The sequence below is a fragment of the Athene cunicularia genome (genome assembly GCF_003259725.1).
Source record: "Athene cunicularia isolate RWA chromosome 8 unlocalized genomic scaffold, athCun1 chr8_part1, whole genome shotgun sequence".
NCBI classification, from domain to species: domain Eukaryota; kingdom Metazoa; phylum Chordata; class Aves; order Strigiformes; family Strigidae; genus Athene; species Athene cunicularia.
The window spans coordinates 16,372,976-16,394,492 of NW_020799109.1; the positions used below are offsets into that span (position 1 = coordinate 16,372,976).

General features: G+C 37.2%; 1 protein-coding gene across 1 annotated transcript in view; it reads right to left on the reverse strand.

Annotated features, from left to right (window-relative positions):
• The window catches only part of COL24A1 (collagen type XXIV alpha 1 chain), a 152,096-nt gene that overhangs the window by 12,304 nt on the left and 118,275 nt on the right, over positions 1-21,517 (reverse strand). The window contains exons 40-53 of the mRNA XM_026853918.1: positions 20,725-20,778; positions 20,017-20,070; positions 18,656-18,712; positions 16,864-16,917; positions 15,812-15,865; positions 15,652-15,705; positions 13,468-13,521; positions 11,700-11,807; positions 9,011-9,118; positions 7,384-7,491; positions 7,243-7,296; positions 6,910-6,972; positions 5,651-5,704; positions 4,109-4,144 (exon numbers count right to left, since the gene is read on the reverse strand). Of these exons, the coding sequence (XP_026709719.1) occupies positions 4,109-4,144; positions 5,651-5,704; positions 6,910-6,972; positions 7,243-7,296; positions 7,384-7,491; positions 9,011-9,118; positions 11,700-11,807; positions 13,468-13,521; positions 15,652-15,705; positions 15,812-15,865; positions 16,864-16,917; positions 18,656-18,712; positions 20,017-20,070; positions 20,725-20,778 (912 nt within the window). The remainder of the gene's footprint in view (positions 1-4,108; positions 4,145-5,650; positions 5,705-6,909; positions 6,973-7,242; positions 7,297-7,383; positions 7,492-9,010; positions 9,119-11,699; positions 11,808-13,467; positions 13,522-15,651; positions 15,706-15,811; positions 15,866-16,863; positions 16,918-18,655; positions 18,713-20,016; positions 20,071-20,724; positions 20,779-21,517) is intronic.

Genomic DNA, 21,517 nt, shown 5'->3' on the forward strand with positions numbered 1-21,517 from the left:
TATCAGTTCTTAGAAGAATACCAGCTGCATTTCTTACTATCTCTAGGCATATTTGTAAGGTGGAGCAATGGTAGCTACTGGGGAACGTGTCCGTTAGGGGTTACAGTGACCTCCACAGCTGCCCAAGTTAAGCGTGCCTGCACATCCCCTGTCCTGGCCTTGCCAGAGGGGCTCGAGTGCTGGATTATGAAGGGTGTGAGAAGTGGGAGCCACCATGTAATTCCACGCACCAAATCTATACCAACAAGGCTATGAGGCCAAGACCCATGTTTTACACAAGTTCATTGGAGAACAGGATCTTCTGATGCTTAACTAAGATGACCTTAATGGCATAAGCTGACTGTAAATATTGTCAGCTTCTCAACTGATACTTCCTGACCCTATTTATTTATGTTTCATCCACTTACTATTGAAGGGACTTTAAAGCCATTTTTCACGTAAATATTTACTGATATAAAGACATTAATGATTAATGTTGGAAAATGGAAATCAAAGAATAAGCAATTTTAACACATAGTAGTATAGAAATCCTTGTGGATTCTGTGGCAAGTACCTAGCTTCCTATTACTCTTCTGAATTTAATTATTTCTAAGCTTGAAATTTTATTTGAAATCCTATTACTATTAAATAGGCATAAAATATTATTGTTGTTTTTCATTATTACAAAACGGATGAGAGATGAGTTTGTAGAGATGACATTTGCTGTTTTGGGGTGTTGACCTAGCTGTTGCAAATCAACTGGGTTTCACAGAGCTATTGCTGTATACCAGCTGAGAAGGCTGACCTCCACATTTAATTAATCAGATCAGCAACTCAGGTACCGTTAGACTGCTGCAAGGTACCTTCAGTCCCATGCGTATATATTACCAGACTGTCTGACCATGCTTGGTGAAGTATGTTTAGTATAAAATGAAAGTGTGAAGAAGAAACCTGAGAAATGAATTTGACAGTGTAAGGATATATTTGTTTATCTTGGTTTAGGACTTGATTATGCAAATACCAAGTCAAGGCAAGGCACAAAGTCTTCAACAGTTTGTCCCTAAGTAACCACTACTCTCTAATGAATAGATGTCCTTGTTCTGAGCGCTGAGATCTAGACATTCCAGTGGATTTTTCAGATGACTGAATGCTTCAGTTAAGATTCTATGTTCTTGGCATGCGTCACAATTTTAAGACTCAAAAAGTCTTGGGACAAGAACAGGTCAAATTTATAGTGGTTTCTGAGATAGAACTGAATATTAAAAAAAAAATCAAAACCTGCACTGTTCCAATTAATTTAAGGTATTTTGCAGAAGAGGAATGTGATTTGTCTTAATTCACTGTCTCCTTGCCAATAAAACCCACGTGAAGAAAAAGGTAAATGTTGAATGCTATTTGTTAACTATAGTGAACTACTTTTGGGGTTATTACATTTCTTAAATGCATTAAAACTTCAGAGGGCTATGTCAATTACCTTTACAAGCCTTTTAAATATCACTAGATTGCACAGGGTGTGTTGAAAATCCTGTAGAGATGTTATAAGTGTTCTTTCTTTCTGTTGCAGAGCAGCAAAATAAGGTTAAATTATACTTTTAATGGATTAAGTTAATTGCTAAATGTTTTACTGGAATGTACAGGATTACCTTTACAAATCTACTTAATTTACCCTTTGATCACATTAGAATTTAAGTGAGAAAAGTGTAATTCCAGTTCATAATAACAAAAAGAGTATAGAACAGTTAGTTTTAGTGTGCTCTTTAATTCTTTAATCACCCAATTTAATTGCTAGCACAGAAGTTCAAAACCACAATCTTTTTCTAATACTGTAAGGCCCTGCTGTTAAACGCAATGATGCATGCTTAACTTTGAAAAGATGAACAATCCCAAGGACTTCCATATTTTCCATGACTTTTGAAATTTTCCAAGAAACTGAAAGTATTTTTAACAAAAATGATTAATGCTAAGCTTTCCCTGACCACTTTTGTCATTTTGATGTTATGTCATCATATCTCATAATGGGTGAAGCCTAATAACATCCTGCAATATAATAGTCTGATACACGATACATTGTAGTAGCTGCTGTTAATGGCTGTAAATCTAAGATAAAGGATGGTAACAGAAAATTGCAGATTATGCCTTATCATATCATATTGTAAATTTTTTCACCTTGAGGATATTCACACACTGGAATACACTACCCAAAAAGATTATCCAATCTCCATCCCTGGAGGTTTTGAAGACCCAGCTGTCTAAAGCCCTGAGCAATGTGGTCTGATCTCAGAGCTGCCTCTTTTAAACAGGAGGTTGGTCTAGAAATGTCTTGATATGCTTTGCAACTTGGATTATCCTATGACTCTATCTTATAATTCCTTATGTGACATGCCGTGAAATAAAAACTCAAAAATGAAGAATATGAAAACACACTTTCAGAAATGTCAGAATTCTGAAACAATATTCCAAAATGTATTCCATGGTTTTTTTTAAATGTTTCAATCACAGTGATATGAATATTTTGACTTGAAAAATAATTCTGATTACAATTTTTCAACAAACTCGGTTTCTGACTATCATTTTTTTTTCCTCCAGAAATAGCCTACAGGACCTGAACTTTGGTTCACCACTGACCTCATAAGGAGACATGATTTTACATTTCATGTTTTTCAGAGGACATTTCTTTCTAGTAATGAACACTGTATCCCTGACAGACTGAAAACTGTAACTAAATCTTGGACTGCTACAAAAAAGTTAAAATCTTTGTGATTCTAGGAAGGATGGCAATATCAATTTTAGAGGCATAAATTCAAGCTTGAAATACACAGTTATATTGAAAATAATTTTCTCCTTTGTATCTGAAAATCGCTGGAAATAAATCTTTCTCTTGGCTGCATAATATAAACTAATGACATTGTATGTGATTCAAAATTAAACATTCTTCTGAAGACAGTTTTAGGAGATTAACCCATCTTGATGAATTCAAGAACTTATTTAGGAAATAACTTCTTAAACACCAGCACCAATAATGGAAATGGGTGTTTCTTGTTCACCATTTTGGATGTTTTTTATTATTGTCAGCATTTTTAGGTCTTTGCTGTTTTAGCAATTCTTATGAAGAAACAGTAGAAAAAGACAGTTAAGATGGTTAATAGCATAATGAATTAAGAAACTAGCTTCCCTCATTCTGAGATAGCAATTGCCTCAAGAGCATTAGAGTCAGAGGAGAGTTCCCCAAGACATGTAGAGCAAGCTTAGCTCCAAGCCATAATTCTTTAAGCGATTTTGAATATTTCTGATTTATTTTAAAACCTTTTTTTTATAAGGCAGTTGAGTTGTAATTGTACACAGGTGGCTGCTAAAAGCAAAATAGAATAAGACAAGAGAAACAAAATGATTTTAAGTGAGTTGGGGTGAAAGGCAAGGTAAGAGCAACAGGAACAAGATCACATTGTCTAGTTACTGGAAAAGGAACTAATAAACCTGCCACATAAAGTGACCTCATGGATATCAATTACCATTGTATTTATGTTTGCTATAAATATGATAATTTAATGGCTTTTCATATAGGCATTATTAATTGGAGACTTTATTAGCTCTATCACAGTTTTTTAATCAAATCCAACATTTATTAATGTACAAAAACTAATGTAATATTCTTACTGAAAAGTGAGAGACAGCAATTTCATAACCTATCAGTGCTGCCTACTGCTACTACAGTTGGCATACACTGCATGGACACCCGTCCTCAGCTTTAGGCTTCTCCTGAACTTCTCCCTCTCTAGATGAGGTGATATAGATGTACAAGGATGTGTATGCATGCTGTACTGTGAGGCACCGGAGCACTGACAACAAATGTGACAAAGGATTTTTCTATTAGATCTGAACTGGGACAGATTTGGAGTATGTAACTGCCATACTGCCCCGACAGCACACACCCACTAGGTGTATCTACATAAGTCAACTTGAACAAGAAAAGGTCAGATTTTTGACTCATGCTACCAGCTTTCTTGGCCAGCACTCTCCAGGAGCACAACATGACTGGCATTCAGAGCATGGAAGAGTACATTCAGTGTAACACAGGAATAGCTTTTACACAGCCAAAAAAAATTAAAGCACAAAAGTTGTTTCATCTTACCATTTCACCCCTTGTGCCCTTTTCACCTCTCGGTCCCTGGAAAAAATAGAAGTTGTTAATCCAGTATGCTTTCTAGCTGCCTAGGACTGAAATGAGTAGATTAATATCCTTGAGAGTTACACTGCTCACATGAAAAGTCCAGTCTCATCTTTACAACTCCGGGACTTTAATTTCCCTGTACTATTAGAAAAATAAATTTCTTGAAAACATCCTGTAATTCTTATATATGGAAAGTAATTTTAACCATCAGTGTTCTCCCAGTCAATCAGTTGTATCCTCTACAATTTGACCCACTGTAATACGTGCCTCACCATCTTAAGAGTAGAGAGCAAAAACTGGTATTCTCCATCACTGAAGAAATCCATTGGTTACATATCTGATTTTACTACCCCGTTAATTCTCCTCTCACAGTCAGATTAAACACTGTTTTTCTGTCTCCATGGCATTTTTGGCTAGTTTTGCACTTAAACCATGATTCTGAAGACGCTAACAATGTTACAATTAATTTCTGGAAGAATTTTGCATATTGATGGTAGCATTTCATACATCTTGAAATAATCTTCAACTGTAATGCTTTCTTAATGATAATGGCAAACTATTACATTCAATATGAAGTCTATTAAATGCCTAAAGTATACACAATTGTAAAGTTTGTCTCCTGAATGGAATTGAAAAGAGCGCAGCAAGACTTAAAGTACTGTCTTTTTCCAACAAGTGGAAAGAATAGTCTAAATATAGAAGGAACATTTCCATTTTCCTTTTTTTTTTTCACTTGTAAATATTGGTATTTATTACTTTTACTGTATATTCCTGTTATTTTTATTATTATTATTTCAATCTTTAGACGTTCTTCATTCACTCCAAGTCTTGTTCAGAGGAACCTGGGTAGTACAAAGAGCTTCTAAAACTACCTTACATGGCTTGAGTAGTCTGCAGACATGAGCCAGAGGGTGCCCTTGTCTCTGACACAGAGAGTGCAACAAGAGATGAAAATGGGGTTGAGGGTAGAGCTTCTCTGCTGCAGGGAATCTGGGGTGCATTGAAGGTTGGCAGAAAGGCCAAGAAGATGTTTGAGTGCTGGGACCTCACCAGCACCTGGTACATCCCAACAAGGGCTTGTGGCCACTCTCAGCATATCTAGAGGGGCACTCTGGACAGTTCAGCCAAATCAACACATGAAAAATAAACTACATTGAAACCAAGTGTGGATACTCTCTAGATATGTCTCAGAGCTAAGGCTGAGAAAGAATATTCAGGTGGTAGTTACTATATGCTGTTTTACACCTTGACTTGCCCACTGCTCCCTGTAGGCATGGCCTCTGTATACTGTACTTAGAAGGCCATTGCAGTTTTGTCATTTTTTTCTTGTTTGTATTACAGATGCTGGAGTCACAAAGCTTACCAGCATTGGATAACGTGAAGATGATCCTGCTAGTTGCTATTTGCAAATAGAGAAATGAGGAGATCACTAGTTGCAACCAGATTATTAAAAATAAGGGTAGGTGAAATAACCAAATTATGCAAAAGAGAAGAGAAACTTACAGGCCTGCCAGTTGGTCCTGTTATGCCTTCTTGACCAGCAGGGCCAATATATCCCTGTAAACAAGCAAAGAATTTATTAGTCCACCATGTTTTCAAAATGAAGAAAATCTTTATGACATGTCCTGGTTTAAAGTTGCTCAGCACACAGCCCAGGCAAATATCCAAAAGATCATGGTGATATTCTCTTTCTGAATATTGAAGCACATTGCTACAAAATCAGCAAGGTAATTATTTTAATAATTAGTAATAGTTGTGCTTGGAAAGCCCCCCAACATTCTTTTATGTGAAAGCTGATGCACTAAAAACAGTGGAAACTTAAGTACTCTAATTACCAAAGACCACATATTTATTGAGCTACTATCAGCTATATCTTGAGCTCTATTACTACCCACAATTACTCTTGTAAGGCTGTGAGCAAGCACTGCTGAAATGTTGCTTTCCTGTTCCATTTCACTTAGAGCAAACTGCTCATTTCCAATGTTTATGTTGTATAGGAATGTTTAGAAAAAGAAAATAGCTTAGAACAGGCCCCTAAAGCTGCTACTCTGCATCTGATTAGCTGAATTAATTCAGTTCTGTGATGGCAATGGCAGCAGTGAGAGAAAAACATCTTGTAGTAAGGCCTTCCATGCTGCAACCTTTTCCACCTTTTTCACTTGATGCTGTAAACTGAATGCATCTTCCCCAGTATTAAAAAATGCTAGATGCTTCCACATTTTTGGTGAGTTGCAAAGTAGAATGTCATGAAGAAGGTATCATGTAGAATGAGTTAATGCAGGTTAGTAACCTTATAGATAAAAAGAAAATATTTATTAAAAAAGACTGTTAATCAATAATGCCTGAGCACCACTCTGTCCCACTGCAGGGAAATAATGGCCCCTTTTTCTTTTGCTGTGGGACAGAGTTATACAATCAGCATTGTTGCCAGTAAGAAGAACGACAATGTTCAACCCCAACAGACAAAGATAGGACAACAGTAAGGATACTTGTGTAGATGAAATTATACTAGGAGGGCCACACTTTGTCAGCAGAGATTGCTTTTTTCCTTCAAGATTAAGAGCCCAGCTCAGTTTGTATATCTGTACCCATGTTGCAACCAGAGCAGCAAAGGGCTTCTAGTGGAGTCATAGTCTCAGAAAAAAAGCTTTGGTTAGAGGGTTCTGGCCTTGTAAATAAGAGAAAGGATGATTTCCCAAATTAAAAACTTGTGACACTTGCAAGCCATCCTGACAATCTTTTTAGTGGACTGAAACACTTACAACTTGGCCTGTTGGACCTTTTGGGCCCCGAATTCCAACTAAGCCAATGTCCCCTGCAGGACCCTGAAAATACAAAGGAACAGTTTAATCAAACGTGGACATTAGCTATCCAGTTGTTTCAATCTTGTAATCAGTGAAAGCAGGATAATTTCTAACAGCAGTAACAGTGAAAATACCAAGGTCACTGACCCAGAAGGTTCATCCTTGGCACTACAATGTTCCAACAGTTCAGATAGATTTTGAACAAATGATTGTTAAAGCTGATTAATTCTATGCTTTCCTAATGTTCTCTGTAAATGGCTTAAGACCTAACAGAAAAAAATAAGAACATACTTTTGGACCTGGGAATCCTTGAAACCCCATTAAACCTTGTTCTCCAACTTCTCCCTGTAATAGAAGCAGGCATCCTTACTATTATTTCATGTTGGTAACTCTTGGACTACTTGTTTTGCATCAACAGCTGTGATTACGTACAGCCTGTCCTTTCAGTCCAGCATCTCCTGCTGGTCCTTGGTCACCTTGTGATCCTGGAAGGCCCCTTTTGCCTCGCTTTCCTGGATGACCCAGAAGCCCTTTTTCACCCTGTTGGTAGGAAAATAATATATCCTTTATTACAATTATGACAGTTATAAATGTAATGATAGGTTTCCTGGCAAAAGTGTGGTACATGTTTTCTCTCTAAAAAATAGACCTACTCAATTCATTTTATTTCCATCAGGAATGCTTTCAGTAATTATGCATTAATTAAAATGCAATTGTGTCTTGACTGTTCCTTGACTTGGAAACACACAAAAAACATACATGTTGGATAATTTCCAGTACGGTATCGCCCAGTGCAAGCACTAGAATTCACAAAATGAAATACAGAACAGGCAGGTTAGAAGTAAATTTAAAAAGTAATCCTCTGAGCAAGACATAGTATAGTTATGGAACGCCTTGCTGTTAGACTAAAAGTTTACATTGATTCAAATGGAAACTAGACAAGTTCACGTAAGAGAAATCCTCTTGAGGACTGTCAAATACACAGAAAACATGTCTAGGCTCAGGTTACCAAGCTGCAATTAAGGATGTGAATAACCTTTCATGCTTTGCTTTGTGATTATGCTCTTTCCTAGGTGTTACCTTTCTGCTCTGACAAAGACAGACTTTTGGCCTGACTCAGTATGTCCACTCTTAACACTTATTTTGCACTATGTGGTAACAGTTTTCTCTCACCTCATCTATTCCTTGTCTTTTTCAGATTGCAAACACTTCTGAGCAGGAACTACCTCCTACAGCTCATTGTCTAGACAAAGGAGTAAAATCCAGACTGGGAGCATTGGCAATAAACACTTCAAATAGTGAATATAGTTTATACTATAATATTTTCATGAAAAGATAACAAAGACAGTATTTCTCTCCCCCAGTTTTCAAGTAACTTAAGGTTTGAAAAAAACTGATTACCAATAAAATCTCAGAGCACTGCAAATCATGATTTTAGAGGAGAAATCCTATTTTCAGTGGAGAAAATTATCTGTAATGTTTCCATTTTTTGCTGCATTTACCACTGAAATGAGTCTAATTAACATGAGGATATGACATTATGCTGATGTCAGGTACCTGGAACTGCCTGGAAAATGGAGCACTCTCAGATTTCTTTCTGACAGGGCTGAACAAGAACAGTTTAAGTCCTATGATAGACAGACATCCCAGACACACTTGTTAGCCCTCAAACTTGGGACTTAAGCTTGAAATTGAAGTATTTCTCCGCTAACAGATGGCTTAGATGTTAAAATCATCCAAACTGTTCTAGTAGTTACAGACGATTAAAAAGAAATGTGAGCAAACATTTGGCCCTAAAGCTTCGAGTGAATAAATACAAAGTGTTTGGAATGGCTTCTGGAGTTGAGAATAGCAACCAGATGGATGTGACCTCTGTTTTCTAATTACAGTTTATAGAAAGAAGGTCAGCACAACTTTCAGCCTTACCCCTTCAGATAAGTTTTGATGTCAATTCCTCATACGATTAACAGTAGCACGGTGGTTCCACAGTCACTGGATACAGCATGAAGACTAAGCAATATTAGCAATATTGTACTTAAACAAGATCCAATGTGTGTACCTTTAGGCCGGGTGCTCCCATGGGTCCTGGCATGCCTGGCAATCCCTTGGGACCTCGAGCTCCAGGATAACCAGCCAGACCTGGTAAGCCTGAGTTTCCTTTATTACCCTTAACAAATTGAAAATAATTGATTACAAGCAGAACAGCTAAACATGTTTTTTCATTGTATGCTAAAACAGGCATAGAAGATAAAATCAGTCAAAACCACTTAATGCCCTTTCCGTATATATGAACACACATTGATAGTACATCAAAATATTTGGAAAGACAATGGTCACCAGTATCATCTTGATTTCTGCTAATAATCCAAAAGCAAAACTCCACCATACTTAGCAACAAAGCTACATGTGCTTTAACTGTGGGGTGGATTGAGGTTTCTGAGGAGTCAAGTTATTATAGTTTAAGTCACTGATTGTCAGCAAAGCAAATGCTAACCATGCCACTGCCCATTGCCGTTGTTCAGTTCAGCACTCATCTTAAACCTTGTTCTGTCCTCCCCTAAATATATCCTGATGTCATTTGTGTGGGATCTTCTACCTAGGCCTTGAAAGACTTCTGAGAAGATTCAAGAAAATCAATTGCCTCTTTGGGCTTATGCAAGGCATCTTTCCATATTAGTATCCTAAAGAGGAATAGTTGCCCAGTTGGATCACCATCTTAGGTACCAGTGATCTAAAACCAGCAAGCAATCTTCTGTCCACAGTAGTTGTGCACTCAAGTATAATGTATAATATATATGGAAGCACTCAGGAGCATACCAGTGACTGCTTTCACTTCCCACAGGGAACCATATAGAATAGGTTATGAGACCTAAAATTTTCTCTAGAACTGTAAATTTGCATGTTCAGATTAAAAGCCCTTAGTGCTGATCCCTATTTAGTTCTAACTCTATTTTGAAATATGCAGGAATAGAGCACTAATATCTGCAAATTATAGAGGATGACTCCTTGAGATGGTTCTTGGATGAGTGTTGTGTGATGCCTGAGGATTCTGAGCTTATGATAAGGAGCTCCTTCTGATGAAAATATGAATTAATTCACTACAGGGGGGCTGAAAAAACAGTTGAGATTGACAGTATTCATTTTTCCAGGAAGAAGGAACTCAGCATCAAGAAACAAAATGAGACTACCTTCCCACAGAAATATTCAAAGTTCTACATGCTTATTTATAAATATCAGACATACTGATAATATTAGTATGATTGTGTACACTCATATACAGTAATTTACCACATGAAGAAAGATCAGAACATTTGTTATGCAAATGTACAATAACATTAGACTATAAATAAAAGCAACTAATTTAAATGGAAGCACATGCTACTGAGTACATGGAGTTAAGCCAATTTTGACATGTTAAAAAGTACAAAATGGAAATTTGCTAACATCCAAATGAATGTTTCTGTAATATCATTTAGTAGAAATATATACAAACATCTCTCTCTCTTCTTTCATGTCATTCAGTTAAGCACTCATAGAGATAGATAAGAGCGTTACATGAAACAGGATTTTTATATCAAATGTGATTTTCATGGCTTTTGAATATGGTACTATGGCTTCTATCCCAATGGACTGATAAACTTACACAGCAAAAGTTCTGTTCTTTTTATTCATTGTGGCAAAAATCAGTTACAAGCGTCTCTTTATTACAAGTTGCAATGCTACTCTCTATTGTTAATATGGAGTAACAGAGTCTTTTTTAATGTGAAAGATGATATTTTTAATAAGAAGACAAAAATGTAAGAATTCTTTGGGGTAATACACCTAAATCCAACTCCAAAGAATTTTAAGTACTTAAAACAGGTTCAGCAAGACATTATCTGAAACTGGAGAGGCTCGAACAGAGTATATCTGCCCCCTATGGGGAACTTGTTTAATTTTCTCTCCAACCAGATAGGAAATGTATACTTGTAACAGTGCCGCATTCAGCACCTTGATTACTTCCTAACGCCAGATCTAACTTGGCATCCTTTTATAGCAGTCAGTGGACAATTTAACTAAAACTACTGAGAAATGCCATACTTGAAATCAAAGTGATCAGACTTTCAACCATCAGAACTACTAAAGGAATTTTCTCCCTCCTCTCTGGAGTGAATAAGCAAAGAGCTGTGTCACTGCTCCCAGAGGCAGCAGGCAGCAGGTCACCACCCTTGGCCCTTGGCCCACAGCAAAGGACAGACAAAAAACTTGTTTCCAAGAATGCTTCCAGGTACCTCAGATACCTAATACTCTTTTTCTCTGGTTTTAGGCAAAGCTTCAGAATCGCTTAGGTAGAGAGACAAAGATTACAAATTCAAAGACAATAAGGAAAACGTGGGATTATCTCAGAGCCTGAAAGGAAGCAGTCTCAGCTGGGGTCTATGGCTCATTTTCAGGAATAGAACTGTTAAGTCTCTCTGATTAAGAAAGCATTTTCCCTTAGCTGTAGTTACCACTAACATATGCTAATGAAATAGTTCTCACAACACATTTCCCATATGCTAATTTTACATTCTGGCATTCTGGCCAGAGTATCAGGAGAAGGAGAGGAGGAAGGGAAAGGGAAAGGGAAAGGGAAAGGGAAAGGGAAAGGGAAAGGGAAATCTAATTTTCAAGATGCTCAAAGAACTGAGAATATACCTTCCATACCATAATCTTAGAAAATCTGTAATGCACCGTGACATAGAGAGGCAATGTGGAAAGCAATTTACCTTAGAGCCAGGCTTCCCTGACAGCCCAGGCTTGCCAGGGTTCCCAGGAATGCCTTCTGGTCCAGGGTACCCGACTGCTCCTTTCTGCCCCACTGGCCCTGGTCTTCCCTTGAAACAAATTCAAGTCAAATATAGCTCTGTCAGCTCTCTTCATCTTCACTATCACAGAACTAGATTTCAGTCACAGTATTTCTTAAACCCTACATAACACAGACCCACAAATGAATACTCTCAGAGGGAGCTCTAATTTAGGATGTTTGATCTAAAATGCTATTGGCTTAACCTTAGACTTGCTGTGTTACGGGATCTGAACAACTTCAGCTGAAACCATGGGACTGACCCCTCTGTGTGCCAGGTCTGGAAGATGGCTGAGAGTGTTGATTCTTAAACTGAAGCAAGGAAAGCTGATAAAGTAATTTATTTATCCCTGTAAAAAAACCAAACATATATCTTTTCTGCCTTCATTTTATTAGATATTCTGGATTGTACATTCACAAATATATGCTGTTCAAATTTGAACATATCAAAAATACATAAAAATTTCTAATAAGGCAAGTTTGTTGCTTTATTTGCACAAAAATTTGCATTGTTGCTTTACTTTCACAAAAAAGCCTCATGTCAATCTACCAGAGGAACAGTGATTTTTTAAAATTTCCCTTTAGATTGACATACACTGTTTTAAGGGGCTTGGAGTTCTGCAATGATCTCTGTATGAATGCATTTCTCAGAAACTTAAAATATGCTAAATACAACACATCTTGTTTGAAAAAGTAAACAACAGCCATAGAGAATGTAAGAAGTGTGTCATCTTAATCTTATTTCTAACTTCAGGTTGCCGAAGCATCTTGAACTTGGGACGTGCTTTGAAACTTCCTCAAGTTCTAGTTTTACTGTCTTCTCTTCCTCATCTCTCCATATGTCTTGCTTTTCCTTCTTTTCCTTTGTCTGCTGAATGATACACTCTCTGCAGTCCTTCAGAGGAACGAGCCAAGTATTTACAGAAGACACACATTTCTTTGCCTTCAGAAGGCTCTTCTTGCACTCTGCCTAGCAGGTACAAGCTCTGTGAAGCAGCTGCATTTTTCTGGTTACTGACAATGTTTTGGCATGAGGTAGTAAAAGTTATTTTACCATATGTACTTGTGTGGTACTATTTATTAAGGATGAAAATAGCCTTGATGCATTTTGGGTTTGGTTATGTTTACAGAACACCTACTGCTTCCTGCTCTTTGTTCTCCCTCAGGGAGAAAGGGATGCAAGTTAGCTTCTCTACAGTAACTCTAGAAAGAACATTAAACATTTCAGCTCAGGGCAAGTGAGAGAAAGAAGTAAACCTCAAGGGATCTGCCAGCTGTATCCATCATGGACGTATGGATCCAGGCTTCTGTAGGCTGCAGCTGTTCACAGAACTGATGGGTGGCAGGAGTGAACACTATATGGCCCAGTGCAATATAATGTGGTAACCATGGACTACAAGCCACATGCAAAAATGATCTAATCAAGTAACTTTACAAGGGCGAAGGACCTCGTTGATACATTAGCTGCACTTCACTTCCATGTGCTGAGTAACTAAGCATAATTTGACATAGGTTCAAAAATTATCCTTATTTTCACAGGAGTTCTTTTACACTTCCTGAATAATAAGAAAGTTCTTTAGAGCAAGCATATGACTTTCTGGTTCCACTGGCATGACTCAATTTTGGTTTTATTAGTTGTTATTTTCGATGTTTTATAACCTGAAGATAGACCGTAGAATTTTGTTACTTACAGGAATTCCAGGTTTGCCTGCCTGACCCGTTGCTCCTTTCTTCCCTGTGGGTCCCTAAAAGTTACAAATACTTGTGAACTGACAAATGTCTTAAACTCAATACCTTAATAAGAGCTGAGAATTGTTCCCATCTAGTACGCATGCTCACATTGCCTGGCTTTGGACCAGATTATTTCCATTTCAAGAGACAGCAGAAAGCTTTTCAAGTGAAAGTGAATACATTTTTGGTAGAATTGTATACATTTTTCCATTTCCCAGATTGGTATAGTGTAGTTTTCAGAAATTTTTCAACAACAATAGGAATAAAAAGTTTTTCACTAGGAATGTGGCAATTTCTCCTCTATCAGCCACACCCTACGCTTTTACAGCACTTCCTGCGCCTTTTATAAAGGGAAGTAATGAAAAGTAGGCAATGTAGATGCACTGAGTGTATGTGGAAGAGAATACCAGAAAACAACAGTGTCACATATGGGAATGTTCTTTTTATCTAAGATGTACACAAAAGATAAAAATTTACTTAAAACCAGACATTTTTTTTTTCTTGACTGATCTAGGAGCCCAAAGACTTAGAAAACTAAGTGATACTGATATCAGATAACGTTCTTGTAAGTGGCTTAGTGACACAGGAGGTCAAGTACCAAGGAAGAAAAGCTCAGAATAGGACAAAAGCATTTCAGATAATTTTGTTTATAGGATATTCTTCATAGGGTTTAAAGATCTGTGGCATGAATTTTATCATACCTCTAAAAGATACAATCACTCAGACAGAAAGGACAAGAAAATAGCTTGTTAGAGTAGATCAAGTAGAAAAAAGCTTCCAAAATTTTCTGGATTAATTATTATAAATGCTGTTCTTTAAGCAAAGGTGATGCTAAGCTACTTTGCTGCAATATTATATAACATGCAATAAAGTGAAAAAGCTAAGTCATTGTAAGTGTAAATGTTTTATAATTAATGTGTTATGATAAAACCAGCAAAATTTTGCTCAATTCCTTAATTTAATGACTTTTTGTTAAGAAAGACATTAAAAAAGTCCACTGATCAGAACTGGAACGTGTATATTTAAAGAACTTTATATTGTTCTCATTAAAATTTCTGAATGCATGTAAAGTAAACCCAGATGATTCAGCATTGCAGTTTGTGGGATTGGCTTTGTAAGGCTCGCTATAGCAGCACCAGTCATGCCACTGGAGTTAAATTGAATGAATGTTTTCACTATTAACATTTTTGTGTAAACCTTTAGGCTCTTATGGGTTGCTCCAGACTGGATATTAGTTTCATATTTGCAAATGGTAGTTTTAATCTGAGAGGCGTTTGCAATACAAAGAAAACATTCTCCAGGGGAAAGACAGAGGAATGACTGATTTTATCATGTGCTGTGAGTAGTTTATCAAAGGCAATATATCTGAGCACGTGGTTAGAGTGCACACTGACAATGTCTTTACATCGTGTTTCCTTTCTGTTGGTCCCCATTTCTAATCTATTATAGATTCTTGTATTTACCTAGAAAATTTTGAAACTAACAGAGTTGCACTATGGAACTTCTCAGAAAAATTTCTCATTTAAGTTGCAATGGCATTTGGTACTGTAAGAAATCTTTTAGCCTAAATCTTTTGAAATTGCAAAAGCCAATGAAATATACCCCACGGGAAAATATAAAATTACTTCTGGCAACATTCAACTCACCACCAAGATGAACTATTATTTCTAAAGCAAAAGATTTAGCCTTTGATCTTTTTCATGACTTGCTTCGTTATGATGCCTCTACTATTCTGTAGCAAATTCCTTATTTCCAGGTCCCTGAAAATTCAATGCAGTGCAGTACCAGGAGGCTTCATTTACAAATCACAGCAGTAAAAATCCTAGCTGTCTTCCAGAACTAGTTTGCTACAAGGAACTCCATTTAAGGGTACAACTGAATATCACTCAGATGTTTCCAAAAGAGACTCTCATAATGCTTTATATCACTCCAAAGTAAACCCACTTACCTATCAAATAACACATATTTACTATCCCAGATCAATATGCAGTTTTCCATTCTATGTTTTTACTATCCCTGCAGGTATGAAAAGGAAACCCAAACACTGAGTTTTAGCCTTATGTAACAGTTTTCCAGTGATAGTGAACAGTAAAACCATACAAATTCCCATTAAGTGCAGTTTTGCTTTACTTTTTTCTACTTACTTGTGAACCTCTTTCTCCTTTTGGTCCTTGCTCTCCCAGTTCACCTGGCTCTCCCTTTAGAAAGAACATATATTAAATAAATAAAAAGAATCATTTGAATGAAGATGAAAACACATTTTCAACAGCCATTAGAGATATCTCACTTGTTTGAAACACTTACTGGAGGCCCCTGTTGTCCAATAGGTCCTCTAAGCCCCGGAAGACCGATATGACCCTGGGAAGCAGAAAATATAACATATTGCAATATAACTAAGAATGTCACGCTCAGTGTACTATAGATTCCTTGCAAAGCCCATTCTGGGAGGTACTGGGTGGCCCCAGATTCACTGACATGACCTAGATAAAGTATGCTCAGCTCTCCTGAGATCAGGCCTTAGGGAGCTTCCCTTCTTTAAATTCTCTACTCCAAATTGCAAGTGGGAATTACATATTGTTTAAGACATTTCTCCACTTCTGTAAGCACCAATCATATTCAGTTCACTGATTTATTACTATATCTATTATCTGTGTAATATAAACAGGATATTCTGTGTCAAGGATTGTCACTTTTGTATTTCAGCAAACAAACTGTATCACTGATTAGCATGAGTTACCATCCAATTTGTATATACTGAAAGACTGAATGCAATTCATGAATATTATTAGGATTAGATTTACAAAGAGTGCATAAATTTCAGAGAAAAATGTTAATTCATTCAGTATTACAGAATCACAGGATTGTTTTGGTTGAAAGGGACCTCTTGAGATCATCTAGTGAAACACTCCCTGCTCAAGCAGTGCCAGGTAGAAAAGATTGTCCAGGACCATGTCCAATAGGGTTTTGAGTATTTCCAAGGATGGAGACTCCAGCCTGTTCTGGTGCTCAGTCACCCTCATAGTAAACAAGCATTTTCTTGTGTTTAAAAGGAATTTCATGTGTTTCAGTTTGTGCTCTTTGCCTCTTGTCCTACTGGACACTACTGAGTCGAGCTTGGGTCCTGCATCTTGATGTCCTCCCATCAGGTATTTATGCACATTAAAACCAGTACAGCTCATGAGTCCCGGCTCTCCCAACTTCTCCTCACAGGAAAAATGCTTCAGTGTGTTCTAAGAGCTCATCAATGCAGTGAGGCACCAGCAAGTGCATCTCTGCACACTTGTGAGAGAAGATGATACTTCTGCTACATTACTCTATATGTTCAAATAAAGAGAATAAAAAGCAAGATGCATTACCTTGTAGCCCTCATCACCAGGTTCTCCTCTATCTCCACGTTCACCACTAGGACCCTAGAGAGAAAATCAAAGAGCTAAATAGAATAGCTGAACTGAAATAGTGCTGCAGTGAAGTACAAAAAGCAAACTGAGATTTCTCTCAAAACAGACCAACTAACAAGATGGAAGTGAGGATTACAAATAGTTAGCTTGTCTAAAGGAATAAACTTTTTTTTTTTCCTAAACAAAATGCATTGCAGTCAGACAGTAGCCACTGTCTAAAATATTTTGTACTTGGGGACTATAAGATAAAAAGTAGATGTTACATGGGCATAAATGAAACAGGAGTATTGACCTCAGCAGAACTTCTCCGGGTTTATACCCATATATATTTATGATAACTGAATTAAAAATCTCCAAGAATAAATGAAGAGACTGTATTTTCAAGACATGAGAGATAAACTCCCTTATGGTTTCTCTAAGACAACACATGAAAAATTGGGTTATTTTCTGAAATGACTTGCTGTACTCAGAATCTGCTTTCATTTTTATGTTTGTCCTAAAAAACGTAATTTCAATCCCTCAGCATGTCTCACATACACGAGCTGCACAGGAGCATTGAGAATAGCATGATTTTTGAGAGTCATGTTCTTCCTGCTGAATTCAGACACCTCACTAACTCTACTTTAGGGAAAGGCTTGCCCAGTCCCACAAGAAATGGGATTTTTTTCCCCAGAATTTTAACTCCCATTGCTGCAAATGGACCAAATCTCAGTCAAAAGAAAAATGATGGGATAGGGAATCATGCCCATAGAAAGTAAGAATAGCCAAGACTTTCCAAAATACATCCAGCCAATCATTAGACAAAATAATAAGGGACTGCCTTTTTCTCACCTGTCTTAAGTAAAAGCACATAATGAAAAATTGGCCAGGCATCAATAACTGCAGTGTAGCTTTACAGTTCACAAATGAACAGATTAGCTGCTTCTAGTGCAAATCCACCAATAGATAACTATTATGCAACTGTTTGTATACTTTCCAAGGTTTCAGCAGCCTCATGGCATGTTTCCTAGAGGGAATTCACAAGGCAGAAAGGCGCTGCTTGCCGTTTGAGCAGTCAGCATTACAGAGACAGTTTGGCTACAAAAGAATTGGCTGGACTCTCTTTTCATGCATTACTGTAATTAAGTTAAGAACCTAGTCCAGACTCTGTCTCCAGTTACATCAGGGTCTTGTAGTCCTGCCTTGTGAGGAAGTGAGGTATACATATTGAGGTTAATTTGAATAAAAGTAGGCTGTACAAGTATTACTTCTGGCACAATCTAAGCCTGAACATGAAACACTTTTAATAAGATTTTGAGATGGCTTTTTTTTTTTTTTTTTTTTTTTTTTTTGAGAGATATCCCACATACAAATTCAGTTAAAAAAAATGGTTACAAAATGCATCTCTCTAAATCAGCTAAATTAGCTTTGTAGTGATAATGAAATAAGTCAAAAAATATTTCTGGTTAGTAAATCAATTAGTTCTAATTCAGGATAAACAGAGAGGGTAAAATTCTGTTCCAAAATGTGCTGGTCTGAACACAGACTAACAGCATTAGTGGCATTAGTGCAATTACACAGGGCACATACTCCTAAGAGCACATGACTGCATTTTTCAGAGAAGGATTACTGATTAAAGGACCGTTATTCTACATTTTTGTACAAAGGGGTACTGACTCCTGAGACAGTGATATAAAGTTGCAGAAAGAACCTGCATTGTCTCTTGTCTTGAGAGGCACTAATATAATTTTTTTGAGAAAGAAAGACCTACTGGTTCACCTATGGGCCCAGGTGGTCCAAGGACTGTATTGTCTTCACCAGGGTAACCCTAAAACAAAGATATTAAACAATATTAACTGGGAAATTCAACCTTGCCTACAATGCACACATCTTCAAATGCTAATAAACACTCAGAGAACATACTGTATAGATGCAAAAAGTGAATGTGATACTTACGATTTTAATACAGTGGAAATGGTAACTCCGTTTTAATATGCACCTAAATGTCCCAAAGACATATAGGACTAAAAAAGCTAAGTATTTGCTCTATTCTCAAAGGCAGCTATTAAAAAAAGAGTATTTGAACAATGTCCATGTAATCATTTCTTTATTTAATGAAAATAAAAAAAAAAGATAAACAGGATATTTGACAGGGGGGAAAAAGAAAGTTTCTTCCGCTATTTTTTAGAAATATACTTAATATAAACAAACAAGCGTACAGAAGACTCCAACATTCAGCCTGAACTCTAATAAATTTTAAATATGAAACAGCTGCCATCCAAACTAATGGACAAAAAGTTTTCTATTCCAGATTATATTTACTGGCATTTAATGCTCACATAAAAGGCTCACATTTTAAATATGATGAAGGATTTCTAAAGTGCCTCAAAGTGCTTTTTCAGAAGCGACCAAGCATGCGAGGCACCTAGCTCCCAACAATGTGGTTTTCAGTTATTGTTTTTGAAAATGATATCATAACCTCTTTGTAACATCAACCACTAATTGCCTATAGCACAAAACTGGCCCTAATATCAGAATGTATTTCTCTGTCAGGTGCAACTCCAAACTAATCTTCATGAAGGGAATCCCTGCACCTGCTTGGGAGCACAGAGACTTCAGTTAGCAAACAAATCTGTTTGCAGGATTTAAGGCTTGAAAGAACAACAGTGAATTTGACACTAAAATTGTCAAAACTGCACTGAGGCAACATCCTGCCCCAAATATTTTATATTAAGCACAGACCTTTGTCCATCTTACTTGGACTTTCAGTAAAATCCATGGGTGTACTCACAGGCTGAAAGCTAAGTAAATAGTCAGCTGGTTCCCCACTAATTATTTCTGTCAGCTGTGTTTATTAAGGGCAGTGGTGCTATCTGATACAATAGAATGTGTTTCTTACAGTGAGTACCTTGTGTTTTAAAACCTGAAACATTTCAACTGTATAATTCAGAACTCTGCCTCTGAATGATCCATTTCCCTAGTTTTGCATTTCTTTTCATATTCTCTCACAATACTAATAAATATTGCCAGTAGTGGGTTTTGCTGCATGCTGTGGAATACAGTGAGCATGCAGTAACATTTCTTCCCTTTATAATTACTCAGACTGTATCACAGTATAATCCATCTTCATACCTTTTCTCCTTTGGGTCCTGGGGGCCCTGGGGGCCCTGCAGAACCCTGGTGACCCTAAGGAAGCAACCAAAACAAAAATTAGTTCCAAAACAAATAATTAAAGAAATAATTAATTCCAAACTTCCGTGTAGCTGCTTGTTGCTATTATTTTTTTGCTGCTAATAACGCTAAATAGTGATGTGGCACAAAATTAATGGGCCCAGGCAGAAAAGCTCCGTGCACAGTGGGAAGCCAAAGGTTCTGGCACGACTTGATGCAGGTTAGGAGAGCTGGGCTGGTTCTCACTTCAGGGTTAGAGCCACTGATGGAAGTTTCTGTTCAGAAAAAGACAGAGCAGGACTCCATCTATGATGATCATAATTATTTTTTCAGTGAAAGCTGCAATAGCTTTATGTCCTTCAACTAGCCTCATTCAACCAGTTTCTGTTACAGAAAAGGAAACTGCCTGGCCAGACAGTAAGCAGAGGTGAATAGCTGTAGTAGTTTTATAGGAACTTTATTCACAAGGGGTATCTCCCTTGGACAAATCATCACTTAACACTAACATTTCTGAGTAGGCAACCACGTGTCATATAAACACACATGAATATTAGACACTCTTAAAGATATTTTTATATTCTAGATACAGACATCTATTTGAAATTATTTAGAGTACCACAGACCTATTTAGGGATATGTGTGTACATAAATACAATAAAAAAATCTCACCCCATAACCTGGAATTCCTGACTCTCCTTCAGGTCCAGTTCCTCCTAAGTGTCCCTGTTAAATGCAATAATCAGTGACAGAAAAATGAGCTCCCTTGTAAAAATGTTACAACAATGCCTACTTTATAAAGTTATCCCTTGGAAGAATCTTCAAATATTGAGATTTGAGAACCACAGACAATTTCCTTGTTCAGTCCAACTTCATTTGGTAACAAATACTGGGCTTTTCCCTGTTCTGTAGAAAAAAATGGTCAACATTTTCAGCCCTAACCTTATGATCCCTGTGCATAATATAGATCAAAAGAATCTGAGCTTTCAGCAGGGCAGAGAAACTCTGTTTATAAATGCTAAGTATGCCAAGAGAAGCTGAGGGTGGTCCTCACCTTAGGAAGTTGAGTCCTTCTCTTGAAAATATTTGCCATTAGATAGTTACTTTACATCCGTACTTCTTGTGTTCAGGGATGCAGTGCTGCATTCAGTGGCCACAGGACTGGGCCCTGGAGCAGCAAGGTGGGTGTGTTGCCTCACTAGTGCAGAGGCTGCATGTGTCTGTGCATCTGTTACACAGGGTGGAGCAAGCTTGGGGAGCTTGTGTTGAAAGGAGCTCAAAGTTAATGGAAATACACTCAATTCAGTTAACTCTGGATCAGGTTCCCATTCAGTAGGAGTAGCAGTTCTCATCTGAAATGCTTTGTTTCAGCCACGGCTGAGGCTTATTTTATATAATAGCAAACCCCATGATTTCTATTCTTGGAACTGAAAAGGTTTAAGAAACAGCCACAGCAGTGAGGTTA